This window comes from Galeopterus variegatus, unplaced genomic scaffold (assembly GCF_000696425.1).
Source record: "Galeopterus variegatus unplaced genomic scaffold, G_variegatus-3.0.2 Scaffold9574, whole genome shotgun sequence".
NCBI lineage: Eukaryota > Metazoa > Chordata > Mammalia > Dermoptera > Cynocephalidae > Galeopterus > Galeopterus variegatus.
Window position 1 is genome coordinate 24,630 of NW_007735685.1, and position 11,378 is coordinate 36,007.

At 47.0% G+C, this 11,378-nt stretch overlaps 1 protein-coding gene across 1 annotated transcript in view; it reads right to left on the reverse strand.

The window, feature by feature from the left end:
- LOC103609395 (neuronal PAS domain-containing protein 2-like) overlaps positions 1 to 10,731 on the reverse strand; it is a gene marked incomplete at its 5' end in the record, with an annotated part of 30,960 nt that extends 20,229 nt beyond the window's left edge. Inside the window, 2 exons of the mRNA XM_008593724.1 lie at positions 5,911 to 6,000; positions 10,640 to 10,731. Of these exons, the coding sequence (XP_008591946.1) occupies positions 5,911 to 6,000; positions 10,640 to 10,731 (182 nt within the window). The remainder of the gene's footprint in view (positions 1 to 5,910; positions 6,001 to 10,639) is intronic.
- Positions 10,732 to 11,378: the final 647 nt, after the last annotated feature.

Here is an 11,378-nt window from a genome sequence, read left to right on the forward strand (position 1 = left end):
TGCCCTACAATCCAGCAATTCGAAACCTAGTCAGCTCTCTAAGGGGTGTTTGCAAACGTCCGTGAGGAAACACTACAGAACGTTCACAGGAGCACTTTCTACGAGCTCCAAACTGGAGCGGATGCAGGAATTGTAGCACGTTCCTACCGCAGAATACTATGCAACCACGGGAGCGAACCTACGGCAGCTACACCCAGCAGTGGGACAGGATCAATCACAATGTCAGGCAAGGAAGGAAGTCAGGGAGCCCATTTTCTTTTTTCTTTGTTTAGCCAACCTTTGTTAACATTTTTATTATCTTATCTCTTTCTAAGCAGTATTTCGTTTGTTTTTCTGTAATTATAGGCATACAGCACATACAATTGTACATTACTTTAACTGAAATTATAATTGTTTTTATGTGATATTATTATACACTCTTTGTTTTAATTGTGTATATTAAAGGAGAGTCCATTTCTTACGATTCCATTTACATAAAGACAAACGAAGGTGGTATTAAACTATATTTTAGCAATGAACTCAAAAATGGTAAAACTACAAAGAAAAACAAGCAAATGATGATCTTAACAGTCAGGAAAACAGTGGCCTCTAGGTGGGAGGTGGGGGCGTGATGGAAAAAGTACGTGCTGGGGCTTTGAGGGTCCCAGCCACATTCTGTTTCTTCACATCAGTGACAGAGACATGCGTGTTCATGCTTGCTTAACCATTAATTTAAATACACGAATATATGTTTTATACACACATCTGTATGTATGGTATATAAAAAACAAAAGGCATAAAAAATTTTAAAAATATAACTAGAGACCTGGACTCTTTTAACCCCTGATCAACTCTGAGCCGCAGCCACACCTGTCGGGGCTCTGCCCTCACCTGGAGCTGCCTCTGACAAAATGACCTGGGTCAGGTGGGCTCCTGGGGCAGGTGAGGGTGGGCTGGGGAGGGAGGGCAGAGGGATATTTCCTGGAAAGTGTGTCTCACGGCCTTGGCCTTGCTGCTGCATTTTGGGGTAACCTAAGCCAGAGGCTGGTCTTTCCTTTTCTGTGGCCTCTTCTCCCTGCTCTGCCGCTGCCACAGGAACTCGAGCCCGTATTCCGTTCTGATCTTGGCCTTCTCCTTGCTGGAGCTTTTACCTGGAAAGCCAGCATGACACGGGGGTCTCTTTTGGCCTGTAGGTTTCTCCAGCTTTATAAACTCCGGTGCCATAGGTGATTTTCTTCTGGGGAAGCCTGCACTCCACGCTCCTGAGGCACGGCCCACCTGCTAGGCTTCGTGCAGTTACGCCCAATGTGCAGCCCCATTCGTGAATTCAGCCTTGTCATGAACATGCAGGCCCACGGTACCGTGCTCAGGGCCAGGGACGTGATTTCCGCCCTAAGAACTTACCATGGTCCAGCTTATTAGGCAAAACATTGCCTTCATGAACAAAGCAGGAAAGTAATCTAGGGAGCTAATTAAAAAAAAAAAAATCCAACAGAAGTACAAACAGGAAACACAGATTACGCCTCCTTTTGGCCTCTCATTTGGTTCTGTCTCAGCCATACTCTTTCCCAATTCTGCCCAAGGCACATGGCCCTCTCCTGCATCCCTCCTGAGAAGTGTTCACTCCCCAAGCTCCCTTTAGCGCTTGGCCGTCCCTCGGCACACACATCCCTGTGGTCACGTTCTCTTTGACCGTGCAATTCCGAGGAAGGCCAAGATGTGCTGGTGCCACCACCACTGAGAAGTTCGGACTCTATCTGAAAATCACTTTCTGTTCTGAGTTACTTTCTTCTTTCTTTTCTGTCAAACTGGTGAGAAAGTTCTACAAAACTGCTGTACGGAAATCTATCATGTGAGCTTTCGTCATGTCTCAGATTCCAGGGTATGAAGGAAACAGAGAGAGACTTTAGGCCTGGCAGTCTTGGACACGGGAAGGAATTGTGGCTGCTCTTTACTCCCCATCACTGATGGCCCTCTGATCCCCAGCCACACAGGGGCCATGGGACTGGACCCCTGGCATGCCAGCCTGCATTCGGAGTGATACCAGCTGGGGCCATGGCTGCCTGTCCCCGCTGAGTCCCGGCTGGCTGTGCCTCCCCTAAACAGCCACCTCTTCCACAAAGACTGACCACTGCCTTCCAGTTCCTCACTCTCTCCCTTCCTAACCACCCACCACACGCTGAGAACATCCAACTTCACTCTGTCCTGTACAGAGTGGGGTACGCTCTGTGTCAATTACTTAACCTCTCTGTGCCTCAGTTTCCTCATCTGTGAATTGGGGTAATGACCTTTTCATAGGATCGACAAGGAAAGGAGAGCTAATGTGGTACAGCCACTGTTCTAAGTGCTTCACACATACATAATCAGTGCAGGTAAGGGACTCTGAATGGTGCCTGGTATGCGGTAAGTGCTCGGTAAGTACTGGTCACTAATGGCTTCGCAGGTGAAGTCTCTCAATAACATTTTAAACCCCGAAGGAAAGACAACCTCACAGGGGCCTCGTAAAATGATGCATCGTCTGTGGAGGTCATGGGTTCGTGCTGAGTAATAATGAGTAACAAGTACAGTAGCCCCGCGTCTGCAGTTTCACTTTCCACAGTTTCAGTTACCCGTGGCCAACTGCAGTCCGAAAATATTAAATGGAAAATTCCAGAAGTAAACAATGCCTAAGTTTTTAATCGTGTGCGGTTCTGAGTAGCATGCTGAACTCTCATGCCGCCCAGCTCCATCCTGCCCGCAGTGCGAATCATCCTCTTGCCCAGCGCCTGGCAGGTAGCGCTGCCCGCCCACGACTCACTCAGCCATCCCCGCTGTCAGGTCGACTGTCATGGTATTGCAGGGCTTGGGTCCAAGTAACCTTCATGGCCCCAAAGCACAAGAATAGTGATGCCAGCAATTCGGATATGCNTCCGAAAATATTAAATGGAAAATTCCAGAAGTAAACAATGCCTAAGTTTTTAATCGTGTGCGGTTCTGAGTAGCATGCTGAACTCTCATGCCGCCCAGCTCCATCCTGCCCGCAGTGCGAATCATCCTCTTGCCCAGCGCCTGGCAGGTAGCGCTGCCCGCCCACGACTCACTCAGCCATCCCCGCTGTCAGGTCGACTGTCATGGTATTGCAGGGCTTGGGTCCAAGTAACCTTCATGGCCCCAAAGCACAAGAATAGTGATGCCAGCAATTCGGATATGCCAAAGACAAGCCGTAAAGCACTTCCTTTAAGGGAAAAGCTGAAAGTTCTCGACTTAGTAAGGAAAAAAAAAAAAAAAAAAACCTTAGTAAAAAAAAAAAAAAAAAAAAACCTACGCTGAGGTTGCTAAGATCTACAGTAAGAATGAATACTCTATCCATGAAACTGTCAACAGTATATTGTTGTAATTGTTCTATTTTATTATTAGTTATTGTTGTTAATCTTTAACTGTGCCTAGCTGATAAATTATACTTTATCATAGGTATGTATGTATAGTGAAAAACATAATGTATGTAGGGTTCGACACCACCTGTGGCTTCAAGCATCCACTTGGGGTCTTGGAAAAGGGGACTGCTGTAAGTACAAATTGAAGTGAACTAAATCAGAAGCAGAATTCCTAAATTATGACCCAAATCCTTGGCACAGAGTGTGACAAGCTTGGGCTTTGTAGTCAGCTTCTCTGTCCCTCACTGGCTGGGCCACCTGGGCTTCCTCACCTGTAAAGTCGAAGCAGGAGACGTACAACTCCCAGACCAGCTCCTCTGCTTGACCAGCTATACGCTGATCACAGCAGGGAAGTTCTGTCCTCAACAGCCCCTGTCCACCCACCTGCAAAGGACGATCTTGGTAAAAACTGGACTATGAAAGCTAAAAGCAACTTGACGTTAAATTTGGGGATTGTCCATCCCGGGCTCAATCCACTGGGGAGTTACGGGCTGACTTGTTGTGTGTGTCTGGGTGTGGGTCTATATACAGTTAACAAGCATTCATCTCTGTCTAGCACTGACTAGGGTCGGGATCATTTCTGGCCCTTCCAGAGTTAGAAAATAATTGATAAGGATAGTCCTAAATTGCTCCATAATTTGAAGTCAGAAGAATTCCTGTTTTACTTTCTAGGTCCCCTCTGTCATGTACAGCAACTGGGTCAATTACAAAAGCATAAAGCAGAACAGTGTAAATCCTGTTTACCCAAACAGTTCTGGGCTCCTGTCTCTCATTCCCAGGTCATTAGGCAGGCCACGTTCGCCTGCTTTTGATCAGTGCCTATCACGCCCAGTCCTTCCTATTCAATACAAAACACTAGCTCCCTCCAAAGAAGTACCCACCTCCTCTTCTTTTCTCAGCCATCCTCAGATCAGCCCAAAGAAGCTGGGCTGATGAGGGGGATCACTTCTGAATTCATCACTATCCTCCCGCTCTGAAACTATAATCACGGTGCAGCTGCACCCTCCGACGCCTTCAGGCTGAGGACAATCCTATCAAGAGGAGGGAGACGCCCGACCCCCACCCCCAGCCTGACACTCTGGCTTCAGGAAATGGGCTGGAACACAAAGGTGACACAGATTAGGTTACATTACGGCATAATGGGCAGGCATCTGCCTAGCAAAGTCAAAAATGCTTTTCTGGGCTACGACACAGTGACTGCAAAGGAAAATGTGCATGGTGGCTTTGACTGAACACAGCATTATCTGCAGAAATGAGGGGATGGCGGGAGTGGCTTCCAAGGAAAAGTATGACCCAGGGCGATGTGGAAGCCTGGGCCACCAGCAGAGCTGGCTCATCACCCTGAAACAGAAGGAAGCTGCCTGTGGAGCAAGGCCATCCCTGGCAGGTGCAGCTGTGGCGAGGGAACCACGTCCTCCAGCATCATCCTGGCCCAGGATTTCCTACACACAATCCCAGAGCAAGCTGTTACCCAACTCATCACATAAACTGGCTGCCCATCCACCTATGTGCGGGGTGAGGAAGGCGGGGTAAGGGGTTTGGCTGGGCTTATTGGGAGGGATAGGAAGAGACGATGTTTTATCCCAGTCATTTGCATGTGATGTCCTCGCGGAACTGCCATTCAAGGTCATTTTCTGTGGGAACAAATAATGCTGGTGGGAAATGGAGGGCTGGGATCAAAGGTGGGTCTTTCACTAGCCAGGTGCAGACCTGTGAGTCACTTCATCCTCAGTCAAGGGTGACCAGAGTGCTGGCAAGGCTTATGCAGAGGAGGAAAGGAGGGAGAAAGGGAGGGAGAAAGGAAGAGAAGGAGGGAAGAGAGGAAAGAGGAAAAATAGAGGAAGGGAGGCACAGGGAAGCAGTGAGGGGGAGAGACATCCGTCAGGGCCTGGGAACATGTGTGGCCACCCGCAACGCCCTGCCACCCACCCCTGGACTGCAGAGCTGGCCCTTTCCTCCCAGACTGCCCAAAGTCTCCTTCCTCCCCAAGGCCTTTCAAGACATTGGTCCAACAGTGTCTTCCCAGAGTATGTCAACCCGGAGGACGTCACAATGTACTTGCAATCTCAGACATGTCTGGAGTGAGCGCCACACCACATCCCAACCCAAGCCATCTGTTGCCCATTCCTTCACCAGCTCTCAGTTAGGCTGGGACGTCTATCAGCCTCTGCAAAGGCTCTGAGCTCTGTTGACTGAGCTCTCTTGCTGGTCCCTGTTTCTGACCGGGGATAAGAACCTGTATCCATGCCCTCTGCTCCAGGTCCAGCACGGCTGAGATCACGGTGCCTTGCCTGTTCCAGGGTGACACATGCCTGTACCTGCCCTTTGTCTGAGGCTCCTGGGACCTTGACCTCAGCCTGGTCCTGTCCTCCAGGACTTGGGCACTCTTTAACCCCTCCATTATCCCCTCTCACACACAGCCCCTGACACCTGCACCACCTCCGATCTGGGGTCTGAATGACTCTCAAGATAAAGATGACAATGTGCACAGGCAAAGGCCATTGGAATAGAAACTCACCGGTAAATGCCCAAGGAGAGGCGTGATACTGTCAGAAACATAGATGATGCTGCCGTCTGTGGTCACTGCAATAATGAAGCCATCTAATGCCTGTGGAAAATGCAACATTTGAAAGCTCCTTAGCGATGCTTGTACGGAGGAGCGTGTCACCAAAGCAAAGAACCCCGTTTTAGGACGCTGGCTTTGTTTTGTAATCCTCAGAATATTCCCATGAATAACCTTGCAGCACTTCCTGCCACACACGTGGGAGGGCTTCTTACACAGAATTGTCTAGCCCAGGATGAGCGCTTGCAAAGGCACTATGGGCTCAGTAAAAAATTTCACCTATTGGTATCCCAAAATAAAATTTAGCCATGGAAACGATCTGAACAGGTTTAATGATAAGCACACTATTGGGCTGAATCAGAAATACCACTATTATCATAAAAGACATCAGCAATATGTTGTCCCCATCTCCCTATCCCCGATACCACTTTGAGCTCAGCAGTAAACATTTACTGAAAGACATCAGACCTTATAGGTACATTAACAACAGAAAATGAGCCTGTTGGCCAAGGTAGATCTCTGCCTACATTCATTGTTATAGGAGAAAGGCACACTGAAGGGACCCTTTGCAAAAAACATGCACATTATTCCCCAGGGCTGGATCAGGGAGGGCAGGTTGTGCAACTCAACTGCATCCATAAACATGTCAGAATGTCTGAAAAATGCATTCGTTTGGAAGTATCTACTGAGTGCTTACTGTATGCTAGGTGCATGTTCTGAGCGCCTGAAATAGAAAAGGTTTAAGGCGGAAATGTTTTCTCAGAAAGCACTTTTGCTGTCTTATTTTTCAATCCTTTATTGAGATTTTTTAATGTGGATTCTTGCAATGCTTTCATAAGACACATCTGAAAGTTGATTTCTAAAATTCAGACTATGTAATTCAGTGGAGAATGGGGTCATACTGGCAAGTAGCAGTCTGGAGTGCACCAGTGAGATGGAAGGGATTAAAAACAAAGCCTACCTCGCCAGAAAACAAACCTTTGAGGGGATTATACGCTCAGGTGGGCTTTCACTGCAAACCTGCCACTGTCATTTTACTGACTATAATATTTGACATACTATCTTCCCCAAATCTAGAGAGTTTTCTGCTCTGGGGGAAAAAAGTGAAATGTGTGCTCAGAAGGCTCTGAAAACATCCTGCATGCACTCATCCAGATCCTCCCAGGGTGTTACTGAGAATCTGCGCGGCCAAAGGGGCATGCGTTCTTTCAAGTTAGGAGGGCATGGCTAAGCCCATAGCAGCAGGAAGCAGAAATAGGCCACTAACTGTTTGTGAAGGGCACCATTACAACGTGCCAAAATAAGAGAGAGTTCTTTTCACCAGGAAAGTTAACACCAGGCTCATTTATTATTTTATACTGATGTACTGCAGGATTTAAGACTGAAAAATATACCAAAGCACACCTCTTAAACAGACCTCATCCTTCGGGATTATATCAGTGGTTCTCAACTGGAGGCAATTTTGCTCCCCTCATCCCCCTGGGACATCTGACAATGTCTGGAGATACTTTTTTTTTTTTCCTTTTTGTCTTTTTTCGTGACCGGCAACGGATCGCAACCCTCAGTGTCGCGCCCGTAACGGACCGGGACCGGCAACGGGATCGCAACCCTCGGTGTTGCTCCCGCACCTCGCTCAGCCAGTGAGTGGCCAGTCTGTATGTGGGATCCGAACCCTCGGACGGGAGCGCCGCCGCGCTTCCCAAGCGGCGCACTGTAGCAGTGTGCCACCGGGCCGGCCCTGGAGATACTTTTGATTGTTACTACTGGAGTGGATGATCGTGGCATCTAGTAGGTAGAGACCACAGATGCTGCAAAACATTCTACGATGCACAGGACAGCCTCTCAACAAAGCATTATCAAGTCCAAAACGTCAATAGTGAGAAACTCTGGATTAGATTTATGGGTTATGGTGAACAAAGAGGTATATCCCAGTAACTTCCATTTCTTTTTCCCCCCAAGTCTTTTTCTCAATTATTTTGTAAGTCATCTTTGCAGCCCTCCTGGAGGTGAATTTTCTGAAGGGGTAGGGGTACTGTTGATGATGTCAGCTAGACCTTTCTGGACAGAGCAGACTGGAAGGCTGGGGGAAAACGGGAGCAGCACAAGTGGCCTTCCTGCACAGCGAGCCACATCCCTCCCGAATCTGCAAAGCAAGTGGGTGTGAAAAAACTGAAGGTATTTATAGACGAAAGATAACTCATCAGCTCATTGGCATTTTCCATCAGATGTACAAGAGCTGCACTGACTCACTGCTGTCAGAAGGCTGCCAGGGTTTAGGAAGTCCCATCAGCAGCGTTTGAGAGTGATTCAACACCGAGTGGAGGCAAAGTGATGAGTCGCATCCATGCAAAGGTGAACTTGACAGGGACGTCACCAAAGGTGCCATAATGATCCAGAATTTTATACCCGCCACAACCACAGGGAAACAAAACCTCCCCTTTCTACCAATTCCAAGAATCTGATGGAACATTTCTTGTGTTCTCTGGGACAGCCTCTGGGCTAAGAGAAAACATTGCTGTAGCTTTTCTGAATAAAATGCAGACATTCCACAACCCCCCTCATCCCTGGTCAACAAGAGCTTTCTCTCTGAGCCTACTTGTTCAAACGCTATAGCCCCAGTGCTCGCCAGCGTACACTTGACCAGCTTGGCTGGTCTGCAACCAGGTCGTTTTTGTCCTTTCAACCCTCACAACTATGTGAGTCCTCCTGGAAGCTGTTTTTGTGCCATCTGGAAAGAAGAGGGAAGGAGGGTTTCACAACCAAAGGGCACCAGAAATTCCCCAGGGGCATGACAGGTTCTCTCTCGAGTTCTGTTCTCATTTGAAAAAAGGGAACATCCTGGTAACCCAGACAAGGCATCTGGATTCCCCGTTCTCTGAAATGGCTCTGAAGAAAGGAGAGGCAGGTGCGGCTAGCATGGGATGCACAGCGGGAAGAAGGTGCACCTTGGAAAATGACCACATCACCCTGAGAGGGGCCCATGGCTGGGGCGAGGCCCTCAGGGAGGAGACAGAGAGGGCTGCAATTATTTATGAGCAACAGGCAGGAATAGAAGGCTGACACAGTCAGAGATAAATGCAAGCCCCGGTTGGTGGGCTTGCCAGACTGCTCCCAGCAGCAGTTCACCGTTGTGCAGGCCTGATTTCAGAGCCGACCCCTTCATCTAGTGGAACGTCCTTCCCATCCACTTGGAGGAGTCTATACTGGGAGCAGGGGAAAGTGCATAAATACTATCCATACAAATCTAAAATCTTCTTTTTCTAGAAATTCCAGTCTCCTGAATCGTAGTCCTGCCTTCCAGCCCAAAAATTTATCTATTTTTAACTTTATAAAAACCTTGTTTCCTCAAATCCTTTCGATACTTTGAAACTCATTGGGGAAAAAAAGGTTGTGCTAAAGGCTCTTAAAAAGAGGCTGATGCTATAGGGTTATGTGTTTTAACTACTTCCATAAGAATTAAAAGATAAATCGATTTATGTAAAGTGGTATAATGATGCATTAATTCAACATTATATTCACAAGCTGCTTTAAATTTAACATACTTAAAATGCACTGCTTCTGGAGAAAGTTCTGTATTTTCTTTAAATATAGTTCCCATGCAGCTTTAAGTGTGTTTCATCTTATGCAAATGTTCATTAATGCGTTTATATTTCATAATATTTGGACATCTTCATTCTGGCATTTTCTTACTCCAGTACTTTCTGTTTTCTGCATAATCTATGTAAATTGAAGTTTACATCAGTCTCACATAGGCACATAAGACAAGATATAGAAAAATTTATCCCAAGAAGCTACTCTCTGAAAATCCTGCCAGCAACCACTGGCACACAGCCAGCATCTATCTTCTTTTTGCTGAGCTTGTCTGTCCCAGTTCTCTTCTCGGTCGAGGGCTGAGACATGCCACGTCTGGGACTTTCTCTGCCTCCATCACCATAGCCATACCCTCCCAGTGTTATCCCCAGGTTGGAAGTCACAGCACCCTGCCAGATGTTTTTGTGGAGCCTTATCCTCATCTGCATTGAGGAGTTTCATCCGTATGTAAATATATGATATTAAAGAAGGCCACTTGCTCAGGTCACCCAGGTTTTCACAAATCTAGCCCTGCAGTGGAAGATGGGCACCTAATCCAGACGCAGGAATGTGAGCACCTTACTTAGCACAGAGGGTGTAGGCTGGGCAGGGAAGCAAAGGGTCAGACGGCTGACACCCACCTGCGTGGTGATGGAATATGAGCTCAAGTTAAAAGCATAACTTTAAAAGGAGACTTTTATTTTTGAAATGTGTTTCTACTAAGGAAAAAATATATAATCATTGCATTCTAAACAGGAGGCTCCCTGAGCCACATGGCAGGGAAGGCTGATATAATCTTCCCTCTCGCTTTCTCCCTCTCTACCTACCTCCAACCTGCTCCCTCCCAGTCCCCCTGCTAGGTGTCCTCTGGTCGGGAGACCAGTCATTGCAGTGATAGCACATGACCACATTCAGTTTGGGGATTCCTGCTTTTATTGCCCAACTCAGTAGCCAAAACATAAGCGACAGCACACTGAGCCTCATAAAAGTGTCTGTTTCAAGACCTGTTTTCAGGGTCAAGAACAGTTGTTTGCTTTGGGCACAGGGTCTTTTCTGGAACAAGCAGTACATTTTAATTTGCAACCCATTAGACTAAGTTGAAACTACATTTCACCTCCAACATCAGCTGGGTGAATTCTTCATTACTGAGGAACGAAGGCTTCCAGTCCTGCTGAATGTCACAGATCTCCGTCTGCGCTGAGACTTCTAAAAAGGAAACACAAATAAGCGTTTATATTCAATAACACCTAGAAATTGGAATTAACCAAAGAAGCACATGCTACTTCTATGGAATTTTATGTAAACCTCTGTGTGGTTTAATTTAAGAAGACATTATAAGGAAATACATTACCCTGATTTCCAAGGACTGGGAACTTTGGATGTAATGGGCTTAAAAACACTCTTAATGTGCCCTCACACCCCTTTAATGAGGCTTCCAGGAGGAGGGTACCTCACCCTCTGCATGGGTGTAGTGCCTGCCACTCGCAGGTGGCAGGGCGCCTTGAATTTCTACGTGACATAGCCCCACCCTCAGCTGGTGGCTGGAATTAGGTAGTCACCACCTATGAAGGCAAGAGAAACCCCTGGGATGGTGGGACACCTTAAACTGCTTCTTCACGGTTAAGGCGAAGCAAAACATTTCAGAGATCTGGGATTTTCAAAATTCCAGAAACATCTCAGGCTGGTGGTAAATAACCTACTGTGGTACACAGAATGTAAAGTATTTTTCAGCATTTCCATCACTAAAGTATAATGTGCTATACAAATACACATTATTAGTTGCTTTTAAGGCTGGAACTTGCTCTTCTCAAAACTTTTTTGGGTTAATCTATAGTTTACCTATTTCATGTACT